This window comes from Harpia harpyja, chromosome Z (genome assembly GCF_026419915.1).
Source record: "Harpia harpyja isolate bHarHar1 chromosome Z, bHarHar1 primary haplotype, whole genome shotgun sequence".
In the NCBI taxonomy this organism is placed as follows: domain Eukaryota; kingdom Metazoa; phylum Chordata; class Aves; order Accipitriformes; family Accipitridae; genus Harpia; species Harpia harpyja.
Window position 1 is genome coordinate 91,569,719 of NC_068969.1, and position 22,673 is coordinate 91,592,391.

Below are 22,673 nucleotides of genomic sequence, written 5' to 3' on the forward strand. Positions count from 1 at the left end.
GCTTAAACCACAACAATTACGTTTGCATTCCAATATAAACTATTTCCATTTCCCACTGCTAACATGAAATTATAATCATGATGTTCCATTCGTAAAAGATTAAGCATGGAACATATCCAGACTTCTGTTTAATAAACACCAAGTACAGATTTCCATTATTTTCACATATACAGCAAATATTCAAGTCCTTATTTCCTTTATAAAAGCACCTTGATCCTATTTTAATATAGTGCTTAAAAAAATTCAAATATATAGTACATTTGTTTCTGTACATGTATGTGCAAGATCTCCTGTCAAAAATACGAGTATGGAATCCTACAGCTTCACCGTTTGCACCTCCTTTGGTGAACATAACTTTCTATCACATGATATAAGTACCATCTTTGTAGTATTTCATGGATTCTAGTTGCTGAGTCATTGCAAGGACATCCTGAAATCCTGTACTGAGTCCAGACATGTGTTGAAAATAAGCTTCCTTCTCCACTTGGACAGTTAGGTTGTTTACGCCAGCATCTTTCAGAATTGCTGTAACCTGAATAGAACAGTATGGTTAACATTAGTATTACACTTAATATGCATCTCACAGTAACTTGCAGTAGTATTCTGGCTCTGAAATACTGTAGATTAAAAAAATATCATCATGAAGAATTCAATTTTCTGGAAAATTGAGCTTCAGAGGGTATAGCTTTGCAACTTCTGCATAATGGGTAATTCTCAGTGTCTTGCATAAGTAAATAACCACCTTTTTAAGGAAAAGAAAACCCCAAGGCAGGCAGATACTAGCAAGCCAGTTATAAACCCATGATTAGCATCCCGATATCCCTACTGTTTAGTGCCTGTTTTGTAGCACGAAATCCACCTCCTCCTCCTTGTCTCAGAGCACACGTAGTGCCACTTTCAACAGTGAGAAAAAAATGCCCATACTTTTTTTTTTTGGTAGATGTTTTAGCAAACAACTCTTTATGCAGCTAATTCCAAGCTAGCAGGCAAGAGGAAGTACAGCACTAGAGACCAGCTCCAAGACATTAACTAAAAACTACAAAAATAATCACAAACAGCAGCTTCAAACTTCAGCCTCTGAAAAAGGGCTACAGAGTAAGAAATCAAGACGTTAGGGTCTAAAAACCTTGTACCTTACCTGCTGTACAATTCTCTGTTCCATCACATCTGATACCACTTGCACATGTATTGTACCTGCCACAACACTTGCAGAGTGACACCAAAAATGAGGATCTCTGTAAGATATGACTCCTTCTATTTTTTGAATCTGTAAAGAAATTACATTAGCAACAATTAATTTAAGAACCCATTTTAAACTTGTGTACGTACATGGATGTTGGTGGCAAATATTTCACAGGGAAACAAAGCTGTATAACAAAGCAGCTTTCCAGCTAAGCTGTTATTCAGAAGTATGTAGTACTGAAAGGTCACCTTGCTATTACTGTCAAAGACAAGAAGCTAAAAGTCAAACTAAATGAAAAACCGAGCACAGTGCAATGCTAAATAGGAAGAGAAAAAAGTCATTTAGTGTACAGATCACAATAACATCAACGTATAGACCAACCAGGAGGCTGGCTGGGCATTTAACAATTTCTAGGGCATCTGTTACCTCACTATCCAGGATAAGCAGCTATTTAGTTATCATAGCTGCACTTAATTCAGAGACATAGTATCTTCCCATAATTTTATCATTTTATTAAATTGATCTTTGTACTGGATCTGGCTGGGATGATGTGAACTCTTTTCACAACAACCCATATGGTTCTGTGTTTTGAATTTGCGCCTAAAACAGTTCTGATAGCACACTGATGTTTTGGCTATTGTTGAACAGTGCTTGGGCACTGTCAAGGCTTTCTTTTTCCCACTCTGCTCATGCCCTGGTGAGTAGGCTGGGGGTGGGCAAGAAGTAGGGAGGGGAAACAGCTGGGAAAGCTGACCCAAGTTGGCCAGAGGGAAACTGCATGCTGTATAACGCCATGCTCAGCAGTAAAAACTGGGGTAGAGGAAGAAGGGGGTTTTTTGGCTTCCAAGGTGGCTGTTGCCTGGAGACTGACTGGGCATCAGTGTGCTTGTGGGAGGTGGTGCAGTGCTTTTTTTTTTTCGCTCTCTCCTTCATTTGTTAAACCGCCTTTGTATTGCTCCCAGATTTTTCTTGCTTTTGCTCTTCCTTTTCTCTCCCTTGTCCCACCAGCAGTGGTGGTGGTAAAGTGGGGAACAAGCAAGTGGCTGTGTGGATGCCTGGCTGCTGGGTGGGGTCAACCTACAGCAACCATATTGTTTTACTGTGATGTATTTTTTAAAAGGCTTTTTCTATTATCTTTCAATGAATTGCTCTTTCACTGTTTTCAAAAAGTGCCTTCTTCACCCTCGGTCTCCCAGAATTGCTGTCTTCCCTTGTCAAAAAGTGAAACCCCACTCTGCACCTCACTTTCCTTTCGCTAAGCAAGCCTCTCCCAGCCAACTTCCATTCATTCTTTTCTTTCTCATGCAGACAAGAACACATCTCCCTCTCTACTAACTGACAGGACATCAGGATAGTGTTCCTTGCTGCCTCTAGTTGATGGCATCCTCAACGAACATGTAACTAGTTCTTTGACAGAGAGGTGTTTCCCACACTGAGGTCTGCACTATGATTCTGGGCAGGAACTTCAAATGAGCCAACAGTGAAGACTAAGTACAACCTCAAAGTAGATACCGTACTGCAGCAGACAGGAAAAGAATGGACTAGAATGAAAAAGTAATTAGAAAAAAAAGCTGTACTTTTTCCATCTCACCTACTGTGAACCAGCATGCCCTTCATGGTATGGACAAATAAGAAAACCTGCAATTACAGGCTCAAGATATAATCTTGTAGCCTGAACTGTACACATCAAGTTTAAAAAGGCCGCAAGCTTTTGGGAATTGCTACCTTACTTTCTTAGTGCTAAGTACTTTTCCTGCACTGTTACCATAATTGTCTGAAATGATGAGCTACCCATAAAAGCAAAAAACAGTACAAGTTTTTTTAGCTGCATGTCGTGGTTTAACCCCAGCCAGCAACTAAACACCATGCAGCCGCTCACTCACTCCCCCCCACCCAGTGGGATGGGGGAGAAAATCGGGAGAAGAAGCAAAACCCGTGGGTTGAGATAAGAACGGTTTAATAGAACAGAAAAGAAGAAACTAATAATGATAATGATAACACTAATAAAATGACAACAGCAATAATGAAAGGATTGGAATGTACAAATGATACGCAGTGCAATTGCTCACCACCCGCCGACCGACACCCAGCCAGTCCCCCGAGCGGCGAATCCCTGCCCCCCACTTCCCCGTTCCTATCCTGGATGGGACGTCACATGGTATGGAATACACCGTTGGCCAGTTTGGGTCAGGTGCCCTGGCTGTGTCCTGTGCCAACTTCTTGTGCCCCTCCAGCTTTCTCACTGGCTGGGCATGAGAAGCTGAAAAATCCTTGACATTAGTCTAAACACTACTGAGCAACAACTGAAAACATCAGTGTTATCAACATTCTTCGCTCTGAACTCAAAACATAGCACTGTACCAGCTACTAGGAAGACAGTTAACTCTATCCCAGCTGAAACCAGGACACTGCAAAACAACTTTCATCAGTAGAACTCCTAATCCTGTCACATATCTGCAAAATAGAATTAAAACAACCCAAGACATTAAGTTGTCTAAGACAACGGAAGCTGTCAGACTGAACTACTTGAGTTTAATAATTATTAACAAGTTTTAGCTTTGTATGTTTGTGTATAAAAACATTTAGAATTGTAGTTCTGACCTTTTCTAAAGCTGCATGCAGATCTTTCTCCTGTTCTGGAGGTATCCTCAACAAAAGCACTTGACAGGCATCTTTCAATAGTGGGATAACACTAAGAAAAATCAATGTAGCAATAAAAAGAGAGCAGAGTGGATCAGCTATGAGCCATCCAAATTGCTGAATAAATATCGTTGATACGGTAACACCAACACTGCCAAGAGTGTCTGCTAACACATGCAGAAACACACCTGAAAACAAAATGAACTGAGTGATTAAGTTGAACAGCTCTGTTTAAAATGTACATACATGTTCAACAGCGGAAACACAGTAGGGTTTATTAAACGTAATAAACGCCCCTCAAGCTAAACAGAGGCAATTAGCTGCCTAACCTGGTGCAAAATTAAACAAAACATTTAGCTTTTCTAAAATTTAATTACAAATCAATGTAAAAAAAACCATTTTTACTCCGCAGTGCAATGATCTAGGCAAGCATTCACAGATTAAACCAAACGTGAAGAGTCTTTAAATTGTTAGTGGGATTTGTACTGTATAGCATAATCATTTAACTGCGTATAGAGGGACTCATTGATCCGTAACAGAGGATAAGATCAGTGCAAATGCATTGGCCTGCTCATGTGGACAGACACTAATGTATCATTTGGTTTTTGTATGCCAGTTCTGCTCCAATTTTATAAGACTGTCTATCTGCTACTGCTATGAATTTTATACTTTATACTGCTTTAAGGATGGGTAGCATTCTCAATGTACACTCAACGGGCATAGAAAAATAATCTCTAACCTTTTGTAAGATTAGTGCTAGTTAAGTGTCAGGATTTGAAAGAATACTGAAACAGCTAAGAGTATGGGCAGACTTCACAAAAATGCCAGACAACAGAATAGCCAACTGAATTAGGAAGTAATATAACCAATGAAATATGAGACTATTCGCTAAAATGCTTATGCTCTGACAAGCTTACACGAACAACTCATTCCTTTATAGATTTTTTTATAAGCCAGGTGGTCGGTAAATAACTACTTTCTAACTGCTAGGGGAAAAAATTCTAAGAAGTAGCTATGCTGAAATTTTAGATATATTGCCCTTCTCAGTTAGCTTCTGAATTTAGATTTGAAAAAGAAAGTTTCATCTTTACCACTGTTATCTTCTGAATCACAAATAGAAGCATATTCTAGGTTGCTGGCCTGCATTTGTTCTGCTTCTTATCCCCTCCTCCAGTGTTTTTACAACCAGCTATCATGTGATACCTAGAAGCATGGTAATACCTTTATAGATAGAGACCTTGTACTTTCATTTCCAGATGGAACTTAGAAACAAGGACTTTAAGCTTATTCAGTAAGGTTTACAATGACTACTTATTAATCTTAGTGAAGGCTGTAGATTAATGCTTTTTATTGGTCCTTAAGTATTACCCACACCTAAGAAAGCCTTGCAAAGAAACGTTTCAAGTTATGTTTCTTCAAAGCCATGCAAAGAAATGTTTCAAGTTGTGTTTCTTCAAGTTGAACTCACTAACGAAGAAACAGTTTGAGAAATTCATGTATACCGTGTTAAATGGCTGTCAGATCACTTCTGGAGACAGATTTTAAGAATGATGCATAGTATTGGGTCTGATTCTGAGAATCTTCAAAGCCTGCTGGAAATCACATACATCATTTACGATTCAACAATCTGTACTTGCCTCTCATGTTGGTATTCATGCCTCCTCCAGAAGTCCCGTGGGAATGTCCATGACTGTGCCCATGGCCGTGGCTGTGTCCGTGGTGAGAATGGCTGTGATCGTGTGAGTGACAACCTCCCCGAGAAACCCCATGGGAGTGCGCGTGGCTAAAGGCACAGATACCAACAAGGTTTACGATCAGCCCTCCAACAGAGACTGGCTGTGAGAGGAAGAGAAGTTTTAAACTTCACTACATCTGCCCAGAAGTTCAAGTTTATTTTCTAGAACATGGTAATCAGAAACACTATGCACCTAATTAAGAAAAACTGTGGAAGCATTAACATCAACAGGATTATTCTAATATGGATTCCTCATCATATTCCTTTCAGTATACAAGCTGGTTTCAAAGGAATTTTCCTTCCCTCTCAAAAAAATCCAATTCTCCCCAACCTTCCCAAGAACCCCACCCAAAATGCAAAACCTGGTATCCACAAATTAGGACAAGATAGCAAATTTAGTTTTAAGAAGGGGTGATTGATTTTATCTACTTTCATAAAGAGGTAAAGTGGTTCGAATACAAGGTTTGCTTCGCTTTCATTGCCCCCTCCCCCCCAAATTCTATATTGTATGTAGGACACGCACACTCATCTAAAATTGTACTCAACTGAAGACAGCAACTGCTGCTTTACTGGTCGAGTTGTGCTTTTTATCTGTCTGCCTATTTTTCTGCTCTTCTCTTGAAAAACAAGCAAAGCATAAGAGTAATTCCAGCTAATAGAGGAATTAAGCAAGTCCTATTCAGGTGTTATTAGACCTTTTCTTGGCTATGCAGACTGTGCTCATATAGAGGGGGCAACCCTTCCCCCCCCGCCAAGAAACAAAATCAGTAGTAAAAATGGAGCAAATATTGAAGATTAAAAAGAAAAAAAAAAAAAATCAGGCCTCAGTTCCAGCAGTGCCCATTTCTAATTGTGCCTACATAAAAATCTTTCTCTTTGTTACCGAAGAGAGCAGGAGAGCACAAATTTGTGTGTGCGTGTGAAAGAAAACAAGTGAAGCTGGAAATGTGATAAATGAAGGCATGGATTTGCAGAATTCCATAACAAAAAAAATTTAGTTTGAAGAAAATGAACTATTGCATTTGAAAGAAATGGATGGAAGCTTGAAAATTTAAGTAGGGAGCCCCTGAAGAGGCTGTGGAAGGTAGAGAGACGCTGGTGTAGTTAAGATTAGCTATGCACAGCTTCAGGATTGTTTATGCCATAGTAACACACTCAGCATTATGTTATGAATTCTGCCTGATTTCTGAGGTTTCTCAGAGACTAACACAAAATCTCTTCTGTAATAACTGACATTGGTATACATAACAGCTGAACCAAATTTAGTCTTGTACAGATTATTTACTCAGTATCTTTTATTGTAGAAAGACAACCATCTAAAAAGATTACAGCTGTAACATCTTAGAAAAAAATTCAATTTAACTGTTACAATTAAATTATATTCACCCCTATATATTTTCATATTTTAAAACTAGATGAAGTTTGGACTTTAAAATTAGAATATGTTAAAAAGTCAAGGCACAGTTTAGATTAGAGTATGCAACTTTAGTCTCCTAACTTTTTTTTTTTTTTTAATTAAGACAAACATAAATGAACCATTAACTGCCAAACAACACTGAAACAGAATGACAAAACTTACAGTTAGCATATTTGTATCGATGTCTGGAGGATCCACCAGTCTGGCCACCGATTCCATGAAGACAAAGAAAGCAGTTACCATCAGAAAGAGGCCATTAATAAATCCAGAGAGAATTTCTACACGTCCATACCTGAAAGCAAACATATGTACTTTTGAGAGTGAAGAATGGGTACTCTGAACAAATTTCAAAGTTATAATAAATAAAATCATAATACATTTAATACAGCATTAAGATTGCTTTGATTTTTTTCCTCAATGCCACAAAATTGTGCCTTAATTTCTGGGTTATTTACTTCTGACAAGGAGGAAGCTAGTTTGCAACTGTCCAAACACCAATAGTATAAAGCTATAATAATGTAAGTATTTTTTTATATATAGTGCACATTCAGGGCTTCAAACTGCTAAACTGCTATGCAATTTAGCCATACAAATTTTGATTATGTCAGCAGAATTGAAATCCTCATATAAACACTGACTTTGAACATATATTTTTGTTTGACATACATATATATATACAGAGTGAGGCAATTTCTAAATAATATTCACAGTGATAAAAGTTTTATTTGTAGAGATAAATGAAAATTACATTTCAGACACTTTTTTGCAGGGGTAAGAGGGGAATAGCATGACCACAAATGGAAGAGACATAGCAAAAACCCCACAGAAGCATGCAACACTAAAACTTCCCAAACATATCTTTATAGCAGGACATTTTGAAAATGAGCAAGTAGAATAATTTTCAGATAGTCCTTCAAGAACCTAATATACATACCCATAGGAAAATATGCGAGTTGCTTTCCATCTTGTCATCAGAGCTGCAAAAAGCCCCATCACTAAGGCAGAACAATCAAAAAGCATGTGAAATCCATCAGAAATGAGACCAAGGCTATTGGTCCATACTCCATAAAAAAGCTCCACAAAAGTGGAAGCCTAAAACAAAAGGGAGTTTGAATTTTTCCTCAAAGATTAACTTGTAATTTAATGTCTTGGTAGCTAGCAGGAAACTCTTATCATAGAACACTTGATAGTTTTCAAAGGTATTGTTTGAAGTATTTCTAGACCATTTTCTCTCTCCTCCAACAAAACAAAAGCGATACATTCCAAGTCTATGAAGAGACATTTTTGAACCTACACTCCCAGAAGCCTTAGACCTAAGAAAACAACCCTCCACAGGAGTAAATTTAAGTTTTCATTTAGAATTTTAAACTAACATTGTGCAGACAAAATTTTCAGCATTTTGTCATTAAACAATGTAACAACTCTGATCTGATCTATTATTAGTGTAAAAGCAATGCTGTCTATGTATCTGTAAGAATTTTCTTCACCAATTAGTTGAGTGTTTAACCTTAGGAATTAGTTTTGAGAACGGTACACGAGGAAATATTTTTAATACATGCATGTTCCCTGTATGATTTACTATTATTAACTGGTCTGCCTATAAGCGTTCTTTTCCATCTTTTATACTCTATAATGGAATTTGTTAAAGTTATCACGGATACTTCAAGTTTCTCCCCGTTTCATTGAATAATTGCCAAAGAATGAAGAGAGATCTTTGCAAATGAGGTTCTATCAATCTTGCTTACTGTATGATCTTTTCCTGTTCGAAAGAGAAGCTAGAAATAAAACTAGCCTACTCCAAAATGACACTAAGCAATCCCACACTTACTCTTCTGTTGTCCCCATCCTTGAAGGCCTTACTAGTTTCAGCTTATCTGCTGGTAACATTGAGATACCTCACCTTAAACGTACCATCATACAAGTATTTACTTACTGGTATAATAGTTACCACATAGAACCAGTGCCGCAGTGTGACAACAAACCAAAGTGACCTGCCACTTACTGTAAGATTAGTGTTAAGAATCTTCTATTTTAACATTCCATCTAATGAAACTACTCTATCAAGGGTCACTTTAAAAACAATCAATCATGAGGCCCTTTTAAAGAATAACTCTTCTTACTGTACTATGTATGTACTACTGTGGTTGGGTTTGACAAAAAAAACCAACAGGCACTTACCAGATTTAGGCACAAGAAATAGAAGATCTGCCTAGAATCATACTCCTCAAGGATTTCTTTCAGTGACTCCTTAATAAACCGGGGTAATGACTGAGAGCTCTGCTGTAATGCATCACCCATGAAGTTATAGAGAGGAGTGCCTTCAGGGGAATAGCCAATAAGGGTACCCTTCTGCCCTTTCCTGGAGGGGGAGGACAGGATATTGGCAGCTGCAAGGAAAGTATTGAAGTTTTTGTTGCTGTTTCTAAGCTTCACAGTGATTTTATAATGTGTTTTATCAGCAGTCAAAGCTTACATGAAATCTGCAGGCAGCAAAGTTATTGTCAACTTCATCTTGAAGTTTATCATTAGATTTCATTGCTATGTAAGATTAGATCATCACTTTCACAACAGATCTATTGCATTCTTTTTTTTGTAGACAGACAGTAAGAGCACAAAGTTACAGGCCCTTTTTATCCAAAAGAATCCGTAAAAGCTCATCCAAAAGAATTCTGCACACATCCATTTTCTGATTGGCTTCCCAGTCACACGGACAATAGATTTATCAAAAGATAAATAAGAATACGTACATAAAATGAAGAAGACAGCACTCACTACCACACCTCCAGAAAGAACATGCTCTGTGCTTTCATGGTGTGGTGGCTTATTCATAGCTCGAAGCTGGTCTGTTATTGGATGTGTCCAAAAGTTGCCAAAAAGCAGTGCACTAATGAAAATAAGAAAGGATCCATATCGAGCACACGTGGAAGCTTCCATCTTGACAGAGCATATGGACTCCACGTAGAAATCCAGGATCACAACAAAAAAGATGACTGTTATGAAAGGCATGATGAGAGAAGACCAAGACTCTACTTTACTCTGCAACAAAAAATACATTTCAAACAGGATTGTTCACCATTAGGTGTGTATATACAGCATTAAATCTAGTTCACTTTCATTACAAATGTTTTCAGCAATCCATCAAAACATAAATACTTTTATACTTCAAATTTATCACATAAAACCAACACTCTAGCTATAGAAAGAGACATACAGTTAATATGCACTACAGTACCTTACTTTAAATACTTTCGTGTGCTTAAAAGCAATGCCATATGCAACGCCATGTTTGCAACGGTCTACTCTCCATAAGCATGCAGGCATCACGAACATGTCTTTAATAATCTACTCCTCAGGAATAAAAGAGCCCTGTATTTATGCAGTCATTAATACTTGTGCTATGTTAGTATATGAATCCAGGATATAATATCTGAGCTAGAAAGATGAAATAAAGTTATCACACAGAAGAGGAAATTATGGTATCACACAGATATACATCAAAATATAGAGGAAAAATTTCAAACAGAGCTTACTACAAAAATAAAGATGGCAACTTTGGTAATTGTAAAGGTATTTTAAAGGAAAGATTTAAATTGTACTTCAAAAGCAGAAGCATTACAAAAAATGATGTATTTTTGTACTTGCTATCTTACCTCTGTTGTCAGAGAAAGGACAATGACCCAGGGGCACAACAGAAGGACGGAAACAAGATGAGACAAAGCTTGAAGACGCTTGGCTCCACCTACATCTACAGATAGTTTTCGGGAAGCCATGTGAAAACCAACCTTACAGCACAATGCCAGTACCAGAAGCAGTACTCCTCCCTGGAAACACAGAAGGATCACGTTAGCATCTCTTAAGAGCCAGATACCTCACTCCAAACAAAGTGACACTTACATGAAAAAAGATTAATATGCTTTCCTTAACTTACCAACAAAAGCCAAAGACAAGGTATTTCCTGTAATTGTTACTCTAGTTAAAACCAGTAACATAGTATACATGGTTATACCTCAGCACTACTCACAACAGCCTACTATGACTTGAAGTTTAAAACTCTCAATAGTGTTAATTGACATACAACAGCAGTGAATAGGTAGCAAACAGCATACGAAGAAAAAGAAAAATCACACAAAACTTGGTTTCCCATCTTCCATTATTAAAAGTGTTGAAAGCATATGTAAACCCCCAAAGTGTGATGTCACCTTGGCCTCTAAGCCTTTCATAACCTTTTCATTCCCTTACCTTTAATTGCACCATACCATATTTCTTCACAATATTTTCTTTCAAAATTGTTCTACAAATGAACAAGATGCACGCACAGCATCTCATCTCCCTTAGAACACACTTGCTTTGCACAGTTAACCAGTCTCTCTAAGCTGCTCCATATATTTTTTTTCCTGTTTTAGTCCTCAATGCAGCCACTTTAGCAACAAGACTAAGCTAACAGAACAGATCAATCAGATAGGTCAATCCCATATAGTAAGATTTTGATAGTTATTCATGCCACCAATTATAATGGGAGTATACTATGGAGAAGTATCAGAATCTGTGTCTTCAAATACAAGCATCTAATATAAAGGAAAGACTGGGGAAAGATAAAGAAGCAGCAACAAAACACAGACCCCAAAAGTGAGCAAGAAACAGCTTATATGCAAAGCATTATGAACATCCAGGATACTGATGACACAATACTTTATGATAATTTTAATAAGACTTTTTAGGTTACGCATTACAGCAAAGTCCTTCTCAGCTATACAAGTTGAATATTGTATGGTTTGGTTTGCTATACTGAAGATGCTCATACTCAATCAGGATGTAAAAATTAAAGTGCTAGTTCCGTTCCAATATGGGGTGCAGATGTTGAACTTTTTGGTTTTGATTTATGCTTGATTAGCTCTGAGGTGGTGAAATTCTTACCTTATATTAACCTACTAAAATACAAGTTATTTAGTTATTTACCTTGTGATCTGCAACACCTAGGAAAGCAATGATTGTATACAGAACATGGGTAAGAGCACTGTCATGATGCCCCTCAGCTAAATAAAAAAAAATTAAGGAAGAGTTTCATTTGATGATTTTTTTTTTTTAACTGAAGAACAGACAGAGGTAGAAGACAACCACAGAAAGCAGAAGTAAGCAAACTGAGCTTTAAGGTTTGTCAGATCCTTAAAATTTAGGAAAGATGAAAATATTTCCACAGAAAATAGTTAAAAATATTAAGGACAAGGGGGAAGAGTATTTTAAAACATGAGCACATAGTCACTGTTAAATACTGTACAGCAGTCATGATACAGGATTTATGTTAATTTTGGCAATGAGACTTTGAAAAATGTACTCAACAGCATTAAAAATTAGATTGATTTTCACTAAAAGCCCTAAAGCAGCAAGTTGCCTGAAATATCGTCTATATCTTTCCAGTTTCTAAATATTTATACTTTAGAAAACAAAGAGTAATTGACAAGCATAATGCAGCAAATATTAAAATAATGATAGCTTTTGGGAAAACTACTACAGGGCACTTTAACAATGAATTTACTCACTGAAAACTCAGTGGGTTAATCAATACTATTCCTGAATATACCATCTGCATCTGTAATTCCATGTTTTCATCCCTCCTTGAGAAAGTTTACTTTCACCTTATTTGTTTTTACTGTCCATCCTCAAGATGTACCACTTTTTGCCAGTACACTTCACTATGATGAGACGACCTGTTGAAAACTTACTTCACGATCAATTTCAATTTACTCAGTGCCTTTGAAAGCATGTTAGCCAGCTTCCACTTGCAGCTTAAAGTCCATTGTTGTTGGAGCTACCGCAGGCTATTTCACACCGCTTTTCAGCCTAGCAGATGAACTGAGACTACCACATTTGCAAAAGCACAAAACAATCTTTAAGCCACTCCATGGTATTTGAAAAGTCACAGCAGTCAGGTGAAGTCCCCAGAGACTGAAAAAAGGGAAACATCGCACACATTTTTAAAAAGGGCAGAGGGAGAACCCAGGGAACTACCAACCTGTCAGCCTCACCTCTGTGCCTGGGAAGATCATGGAACAGATCCTCCGAGAAGCCATGTTAAGGCACACGGAGGACTGGGAAGTGATTCCAGACAGCCAGCCTGGCTTCACCAAGGACAAGTCTTGCCTGACAAACCTAGTGGCATTATATGATGGAGTGACTACCTCAGTGGACAAGGGAAGATGTCACCCATCTGGACTTCTGTAAGGCCTTTGATATGGTCCCCCACAACATCCTTCTCTCTGAATTGGAGAGATATGGATTTGATGGGTAGACTGTTCAGTGGATAAGGAATTGGCTGGATGGTTGCATCCAGCAGGTAGTGGTCAACAGCTCACTATCCGGACGGAGATCAGTGATGAGTGGTGTCCCTCAAAGGGTCTGTATTAGGACCAGTACTGTTTAGTATCTTCATTGATGACATAGACAATGGGATTGAGTGCACCCTCAGCAAGTTTGCAGATGCCACCAAGCTCAGCGGTGCAGTTGACATGCCTGAGGGATGGGATGTCATGCAGAGGGACCTAGACAAGCTTGAGAAGTGGGCCCCTGTGAACCTCAGGAGGTTCAACAAGGCCAAGTGCAAGGTCCTGCACCTGGGTCAGGGCAACCCCTGGTATCAATACAGGCTGGGGGATGAAGGCATTGAGAGCAGACCTGCGGAGAAGGACTTGGAGGTACTGGTGGATGAAAAGCTGGACGTGATCCAGCAATGTGCACTCGCAGCCCAGAAAGCCTACCGTATCCTGGGCTGCATCAAAAGAAGCGTGGCCTGCAGGTTGAGGGACTTGATTCTGCCCCTCTACTCCGCTCTGGTGAGACCCCACCTGGAGTACTGCGTCCAGCTCTGGGGTCCTCAGTACAGGAAAGACATGGACCTGTTGGAGTGGGTCCAGAGGAGGGCCACAAAAATGATCAGAGGGATGGAACACCTCTCCTGTGAGGAAAGGCTGAGTGAGTTGGGGTTGTTCAGCCTGGAGAAGAAAAGGCTGTAGGGATACCTTACTGCAGCCTTTCAGTACTTAAAAGGGGCTTATAAGAAAGATGGGGACAAACTTTTTAGCAGGGCCTGTTGTGATAGGACAAGGGGTAATGGTTTTAAACTAAAAGAAGGTAGATTCAGACTAGATATAAGGAAATTTTTTACGATGAGGGTAGTGAAACACTGGAACAGGTTGCCCAGAGAGGTGGTAGATGCCCCATCCCTGGAAACATTCAAGGTCAGGTTGGATGGGGCTCTGAGCCTGATCTAGTTGAAGATGTCCCTGCTCACTGCAGGGGGGTTTGACTAGATGACCTTTAAAGGTCCCTTCCAACCCAAACCATTCTATGATTTTGTGATTCTACGAATCTTTCTGGATATATGGAGAAGACTGCCAGCCAGGCTGTCAACCATTTAATACACAGACTTAGGCTACAGCCATTATGTCTAGAATTTCTAAAAAAAAGGAGAGCTGATCAAAAAAGCTTCTAACAATCCTAAGTGGTCTGAGATGTGCAAATGGGCAGGGAGCCTTGAACTACAATTTAAAATCTATAGCTATGTTCTAAGTTCTGAAAGTAAGCAATGCTATTCATTCCGCTGTAAATATCAGTATGTAGATGTAAAAGTAAAATCTTATGTTATAATATTCTTGAAAGGTAAGATTCCTATTAGGAAAAATGCAAGCATATTTAATTCAGTGCACTCAACTTCACATTTTCTCTGTCCCAGTAATAATAGGCACTTGCTCTTGCTCTTACACATAGCAAGAAAGGATACGATGTTCTGCTATCTTAGCCATGAGGTCGTCATTGTCAAAAAGCAGTAAGCAGATGACAGCTGTGATGAAAAATGCAGCACCTCTTGTCTGTAAAAAAAACAAAACACAAAAACACACCCCAAATATTTTTATGTGCTGAAACAGATTAATCTAAAAAAATCCAGGAAATCAGTCCTCTCCCTCCCCTCCTCCTGATCAATCTAAGCATATTTTTGTTAAGTAAGAAAAACATGAGGAAAAAAATATTTTTTTTTTTAATTTTTTAAAAAAATTGACCTGGACAATATGATTTTATATTTATTCTGGTTTTCAGATTTACCAGATAACTCAGGGCAAATCACCACTGTAACAAGCTAGAAGCCTGTATCTTACAAACTTCAAGTGTGATTGCTTCCTTCTTCATGGTGTGTTTCTGCCTGCCAGAGTGCACAGGTACTTTAGCCTGATGATTTAATATTTTGTAGCAGCAAGGAGCCATAAACAAGATCTAGTGGACAAACTGTAGAATTTTGTCTTAGGGGAGGCGAAGGCTAGAGCACTGTGCAAAGGCTCTAAGAAAGCAGAGCTCTGCAGTGCTTTTATAGGGATGGTACAGAGGTAGCTATGAAATCCCAGCGCCCAGAGCTTTCACCACCCTGTTTTAAGACACTGCAATTTTGGTATTCATCATCTTGGCAAGACACTGAGCTCTACAGCTAAAAAATACTATTACAATTCATCTTCTGAAGCCAAATACAGCTATCACCTTCTTGTTTTGGAAAGTCAGCTGACCTCTTTGCCACAGTTCACTTCATAAAGCTGAAATACTCAAAGGACAGGGTTATCACTCCCTTGTTTCTGCTGCGTTAGATATGCAGCTTAACTGCCAAGCATGGCCCACCACAACACAGATTGACAAAGAACCTCTCTGAAGCTCTGCATCTACCCCTTGGGTGGCTGGCTGGAGAAAAAATTTGTCTTCTAGACGAAGAGCTTCATGCTGGATGCCCTAAGCATCTCAATTTGAGGGGGGTGGGCATAGAGAGTCAGAGCAGATGACTGTGCTACTCACTCTAAGGCCAGCCTAAAAGTGATTAAGGGACTCCAGCAGCAGTTATGATTCAGAGTTTTCAAAACTCTCAGCCTGAGGCAGCACCAAAACCAGACCTTCTCCTACACAGCAAGTATTCTAGCCTCAGGCATATGACATCATAAGGTATCTTCCTCCAGCTCCACTTTTTTGAGTGAAAGTGGTGAAGACTCCTAGGTGCTGGCACGAGCTCATTCCACTTAGGGCTGATTAGGCACAGTTAGAGAACACCTTGCGAAATTGTGTGTAATGGGACTCAGACAAAGGATGTCTCAAGTACAGATCTCTAATTAAGTGAAAGACTGGGCCCAAGTATTCAGCACACACAGGCTCATGCAGACCTTAAAGTACTTAGAGAACTTTTTGGCAGAAAACCAACAAAGTACATGAAAAAGCTACAGACATTGAAGAGGCTAGGCAGGGATCTGGAGACTGTATTGCTGGACTTCAGTGCCTAAAGGCCAGGACCACGACATGCACATATGTCCTTTTGTCAGTTTGGACCCCAAATCCTGTTACAAAGAATGCTGAAGTGTAAAAATCATTCTCAAGGTTCTTTTCCGCCTTCAAACAGAAAAAATTCTCAGGTATCTGCCATGGATCTCCAGCAGCTTCACCCACTGTTTCTCTCTTAATGTCATATTTATTATTTCAAGTAGTACATTTTATAATTTTACCACTAATTAAACTAAAAAAAGCACAGTTTCTATGAACATAGGTCCAAAACACTGTTTGTTCCAGGTAGAAAAGTACTTGAATTTATAGCATTCAGTATCTTTTACATTTGGTAAAATGAATTTTTAAATACCTTTGCTGGTCCTCCACCTGAGCTCGTGAACAAGACACTAAGGAGTGATAGCACAACCACATCACTGTGCTCAAACAGCAACAATGTCCTAGAAAAACGTGAAATAAACACTTATGTCCACTTATAAGTTTATCTCACAAGCTTAATATATACTATTTCAGCTAAAATTCAATGACACAGCAGTCAAAGATTTATCCTGTGATTTCAATAGCAAGTTTAAACAATTCAAAAGGATAAATGCAAATCTATTTGCCTTCACCAGCAATAGATCTAGCTGCGGACAGCTAGACGCATCACAAAACAAAGAACTTCCTAAATCAAGGAACAGATTAAAATTATTCATTTATAGATTACTTTAAATTGTACTTTCTTCTAGTAACACAACAAGATACTAACTTACTCAAAATGGAATTATTATTCCCATTACAATACCTCCTCTAAACCAAAGTTTCTGGCGCTCAGAAAAAAGAGGTCCTGTCCTGTATCCTGTTTATTGAGGTGTTAATGGTCTAGTAGTTTATGCAACCTCAGAACATCTTAATTGCTGAAAATAAGAAATTCTAACTTGCACACTATCTCCTTCAGATAGCAAAGGCTGACTAACAAGCTATATTGACAGCTTTTCAGAGTGGAACATGACAGTAATAATCGCTGTCAAGTTTACCAAATGCTTCTGCCATTCTCCACACAGCAATCCAGGCTGCTAGGGTCCACGTTACTGGTTCTGTTTGGGAAGACTGCCAGCACCCAGAAAGGCACTACAGTATTAAGAACTCCTATTATTCTCGGGTGTGCCTTCTTCTGTGTAGAGGATAAAACTTCAACTTCATAAAATGTATTATTTAAGGCTTTACCTTCCTCTCTCTAATGAAAGATGCTGTCTAACTGTGCTGGTTTTGGCTGGGATAGAATTAATTTTCTTCATAGTAGCTGGTATGGGGCTACGTTTTGAATTTGTGCTGAAAACAGTGTTAACAATACAAAGATCTTTCAGTTACTGCTGAGCAGTGCTTACACAGAGTCAAGGCCTTTTCTGCTTCTCACACCACCCCACCAGCGAGTAGGCTGGGGGTGCAGCACAAGAAGCTGGGAGTGGACACAGCCAGGACAGCTGACCCCAACTGACCAAAGGGATATTCCAGACCATATGACATCAGGCTCAGCATATAAAGCTGGGGGAAGAAGGTGGGAGGGATGTTTGGAGTGATAGAGTCTGTCTTCTCAAGTAACCGTTACGCGTGATAGAGCCTTGCTTTCCTGGAGATGGCTGAACACCTGCCTGCCGATGGGAAGTGGTGAATGAATTCCTTTTTTTGCTTTACCTGTTAAACTGTCTTTATGGCAACCCACGAGTTTTCTCACTTTTAGCCTTCTGATTCTCTTCCCCATCCCACCCGGCGGGGAGTGAGCAAGCGGCTGTGCAGTGCTTAGTTGCTGGCTGGGGTTAAACCACGACACTAATCCATTAACCTTCATTTCTGGAAGTCTAATGTTATTCTTTTTTAGTTACTCAGTCAGCACTGCCAACAAACAGCACAAGTGATTTTACTCAGAGTATATGCACTAATGCCACCCAATTCCAACACAGCACAGGCATATGATTAGATAAAGCAGTGCCCTGCAACAAATGCAGAAATTGATTCTAGTTACCTGGCACAGGAATACAAGCTGCTATCACTAGCTGTCAAGCCATGGACTCCCAACAGTTACATAAACAATTGGGGTTACATTAATGAGACTAGGAAATGATGAAATCCACAGTCAGTGATCTCATATCATTCACATCAATAGTTCAAGCACTATCAAGACTTTCCACTGGCATCTTGTCAAAGAATGAATGAAGAAAATTACAAATTCTACAGAAAATTACATGTAGCTTTTCCCAAGCACAACAGAGTTCACTGGAAAAAGCATAAAGATCCATTTAAAATTTCAAAAAATAGAGCAAGAGGCTGGCATCATGAGCTAATGGATACAAAACAAAAAACCAAAGGAACAAGACAGGGAAAGATCACAAAAATTAGCTTAAAAAGATGACACATTGTTTACAGTTAATATATATTTACCTCAGTGGTCCACAAAGAGTAAGGCCAAAAAACCACAAGAGTGAAATGATAGATCCCACAACAGCATGCTTAAAAATTTTGATCCACTACAAAAGAAAGGTATTTCATTATAATTTTCTCCACTGTTTCAGAATAAACACCCCACTATTAGCATTCTTCTAGCACAGCAGCTGTAGAAATAGAGGGGAAAACATACGCTCTGCAAGTTCTGCAAAATTTAGAGTACGATTATCTTAACTACTTTGCCAGGCAACTAAGGTTTCTTTGGACATATCATGAACCAGAATTACTTATTTCTTTTCTACCACAGTACTAGATTCTATAGTATAGTCTGAGATCTCTTTAATAAGAAGCCTGAAAAAACGCTGAAAAAAATTCAAGTCCATTTACCTGTCAAAGATGCTGTTTGTTTTCTAATCTATTTTATGTATCTGATAAATATATATAGAACTAGATAAAACATCCAAGATAAAGAGACTAAGACCTTAAGTCTACATACATTTATGCATGTGTTAAATTCTTTCTTCAGGATGCAGGTTATAATTCAGCTATTCAATACATTATTAACTGTAAATGCAAATTTTTAAAGAAAAGTAACTCATTTTGGAAATACATTAAACAAGACAAAGTACCTACAACAAACATCACATCCTCAAAATGCAGAATTTAAAAATTTTAAACAAGAGCAAAACAATACACACACAGATTTTTCCAAACACAAATCAAAGATGCAATTTATGCCTGTTCACACTTTAAAATTCTGCCATACATGTCTAGTCAGGAAAGCAGTTGACATTTGTAACATTTCTCAGGCTATCCTTCAGATTCTCTCTACTTAGCACATACACTGATGACATCGTGCATGGATCAAGTTTTTGTGCACACAATTACATAAAACCAAGATGAATATGGAGCAAATGAAAATATCTTAAACAGCAGGTTCCAACCTGGCCCTACTCTGACATCTCAGGATACTGGGAACTCAACACAGGTTTGAAGAGCATAGACTAGCCCCTCATCACAACGCACCACGCAAAAGCACTCTTTTGGCATGGGGAACATGACTGGAGCATTTCAACATTCTGGCAGTCCAGAAACTGCCCTCTGAAACTGTCAAAGTCAGCCAAGTAGACTAAGCTCTTCTTGCAAATCCAGTCCTCAGAACAGATGCTTGTATGGAGCCAAGGACCAATCTTTTCACAATACATGGCTAAAAATGCTGATTGTTTTTTACAGTGCACTAGACACAAAGTTAGTTACATGCTTCTGGGAATTGCTATCACATCTTCCAAGTGCAGCAACCTTTGTTCCCCTTTCATTTTTGGCAAGAGCCATGCTGTCAAGAATATCTACAAAGACGTGAATCATTATTACATGTGTCAACTCACCTGATGCTTGGTTACCACTTTTCCAGAAGAAAATGGTTTTTGAAACAAAACCATAAAAAATGCAGACCTGTTAAAAGAAGAAAGTTTTCTCTATTTGTGTATTAGCAGTCAGCTTTTTATTCACACCAGCTCTAAATAACTAGGCCTTTCCTATCAGGCTCAGTTGACAACATGGCTTCTCTACATTTTTCATTAAAAGGCCACACTGACCACACCCACTGGTTTTATTTTCCCTGCTGCATTGTGTCAGAAATCAGTACAAAGGTCATGACAAGTGAACTTCAGTTCTGGTCAATTTTAAATGCAAGTTCTTCAGAGAATGACTAATGAGAACTCTACCTGTGATTTACAAAAATCAAAATACTGATCTCAGAAATTTTGAGGAGAAATACTACTATGTTTTTTATTAGCAAGATACATACACCTGAAGGCTTACTCACATACAGAATGGTGAATACACAGCATGTTAGAAATGGTAAGGAACAGCACACATCTTCCTCAACTGGGATCAAGAGTAAGTGGTGGGGAAAAACACTATGGTGAAATGTAAACAAATTTGAAATAGAAGACAAAAATGAGGTTCCAAATGTTCCAGCTCTGCCCGGTTTATTACAGAAATGCTCTTCCACATCATATCAGGTAAACATGAAGCAGGATTGTGTCTGCAAAGATTGTTTCTGTATATTTGCTATCAGTTTCTACACTTCAGATCTCAATCAAGGAAAAACAGCAGTTGAAGCTCACAAGAACTAGAGGAATAGAAATTACAAGGAAGAAAGCTTGTCTTCTACACCCTTCTTAAGAAAATTTGGACATGTCTGAGTTTCCTATGATCAGTACTGTCATAGCATGATCAATTTTGAAGTAGCAAAAACATTGAAGTTTCTCAAGGCTAAAGTGGCCTTATGGAAAGATCTGGATAGACCTGGAGAGCTGAGCAATCACCAACCATATGAAATTTAACAAGAGGAAGTGCCTGATTCTGCACCTGGGACGGGGTAGTCCTGGTTACACGTACAAATTTGGGGAGGAGAGGCTGGAAGGCAGCCCCGTGGAAAGAGATCTGGGGGTTTGGGTTGATGGCAAGTTGAACATGAGTCAACAGTGTGCCCTGGCAGACAAAAGGGCCGACTGTGTCCTGGGGTGCATCAAGCACAGCACAGCTAGCTGGTCGAGGGAGGTGATTGTCCCACTCTCCACTGCACTGGTGCAGCCCCACCTTGAGTACTGTGTGCAGTTTTGGGTGCCTCAATGTAAGGATAGGAAACTGTTAAATGCGTCCAGAGGAGGGTGAGCAAGATGGTGAAAGGCCTTGAGAGCAAGACTTAGGAGTGGCCTAGGTCACTTGCCTTGTTCAGCTTGGAGAAGAGAAGGCTGAGGGGTGACCTCATCACAGCCTACAGCTTCCTCAAGGGGGGCAGCAGAGGTGCTGATCTCCTCTCTCTGGTGACCAGCGATAGGACACGAGGAGATGGAAAGAAGCTGTGTCAGGGGAAGTTCAGATTGAACATTAGGAAAAGGTTTTCTATTGAGAGGGTGGTCGGTCACTGGGACAGGCTCCCCAGGGAAGTGATCATGGCACCAAGCCTGTCAGAGTTCAAGGAGTGTCTGGATGATGCTTTTAGTCATGTGGCTTTGTGTTAGGTAGTCCTGCAAGAAGCAGGGAGATGGACTTGATGATCCCTATGGGTCCCTTCCAACTAGAGATATTCTACATTTCTGAAATTATAGTGAGCAGAGATATGAGAGAAAAACACTGCTATGAACAGAGTATTTCCTGGATCCACTGGTACACCTTCTCTTCCTCGATTAATCTATAACAACATAAGGCGGGGTATAAGCTTGACGCTGACAGAGAACACCATGGACAAAGTGTGCCTGAACAGCGGCGGACAGGGCTTCACCCCCTGCACACTCACCCCGGCTGCACTATAAAGATAAACTGCACGAGGTGGACCGCTTTCAGAAGATCGTAGGATTCAAACAGCCCCACGGCTTTCAAAAACTTGGTGAAGCACAGCAGCACGATGTACCGCGTCAGCCTGCAAAAGCGGAAAGGGCCGTTCGCGCCTGCCACCACGCACACGCCGCCGCCTCCCGGGCCAGGCCCCGGTCCCAGGCCCAGGCCCAGGCCCAGGCCCAGGCCCCGCCCCCGGTCCCGGTCCCGGTCCCGGTCCCTCCCCCTCCCCGGCGGCCCTGCGCCTCACGCGGAGGAGGCCGCCGGCTCCCGCCGCCCGCGGAAGGCTGAAGGGCGATGCTCGCTGCTCCCCAGAGGGAGGGACGGCGACGGGCTGCCCCCCTCACCCAGCGGGGCGGCCGCCCCCCCCCCCCGCCGCCGTTACCGGGCGGTGGGCACATCGACGGGCCCCAGCACGCCGCCGCCGGCCAAGGCCTGCCCGCTGTACTTCTCCTCCATGCCGGGGCAGGGCAGCGGGCGCGGCCCTACGCCCCTGCGAGGGGAGAGGTGCGAGGGAAGGGGTGCGAGCGCTCAGGCGCGGCGCGGCCCGCCTCCCCCGCAGCGGGGGCACCTCATCCTCCGCGGCCGGTAGGGCCGCCGCAGCGGGAAGGGAGCGGGAGGGCAGGCCACGCCGC

General features: G+C 40.3%; 1 protein-coding gene across 2 annotated transcripts; it reads right to left on the bottom strand.

The window, feature by feature from the left end:
* Positions 1–92: 92 nt before the first annotated feature.
* LOC128137127 (zinc transporter 5-like) lies at positions 93–22,665 on the bottom strand. Of its 2 annotated transcripts, XM_052777800.1 has the most exons (16): positions 22,424–22,665; positions 22,001–22,123; positions 20,082–20,148; positions 18,694–18,779; positions 16,628–16,715; positions 14,750–14,837; positions 11,932–12,008; positions 10,626–10,796; positions 9,723–10,011; positions 9,154–9,362; positions 7,910–8,067; positions 7,138–7,267; positions 5,461–5,659; positions 3,785–4,011; positions 1,139–1,267; positions 93–532 (listed from the first exon to the last, which is right to left on the bottom strand). In XM_052777800.1, the coding sequence occupies exons 1-16, from the start codon at positions 22,495–22,497 to the stop codon at positions 362–364; spliced, it is 2,286 nt and encodes a 761-aa protein (XP_052633760.1). In that variant the 5' UTR covers positions 22,498–22,665; the 3' UTR covers positions 93–361. The 2 variants fall into 2 exon arrangements, with proteins under 2 accessions (XP_052633760.1, XP_052633761.1); XM_052777801.1 differs by lacking the exons at positions 11,932–12,008; positions 14,750–14,837.
* Positions 22,666–22,673: the final 8 nt, after the last annotated feature.

Excerpts from the sequence above, each read along its gene's own strand:
- LOC128137127 (XM_052777800.1), bottom strand. The coding sequence starts at position 22,497 with ATGGAGGAGAAGTACAGCGGGCAGGCCTTGGCCGGCGGCGGCGTGCTG. Across the intron at positions 18,780-20,081 it reads AAGTGGTAACCAAGCATCAG|TGGATCAAAATTTTTAAGCA; the intron begins GTGAGTTGACAC and ends TTTCTTTTGTAG. Across the intron at positions 10,012-10,625 it reads TCCTTTCTCTGACAACAGAG|AGTAAAGTAGAGTCTTGGTC; the intron begins GTAAGATAGCAA and ends TTTTTGTTGCAG.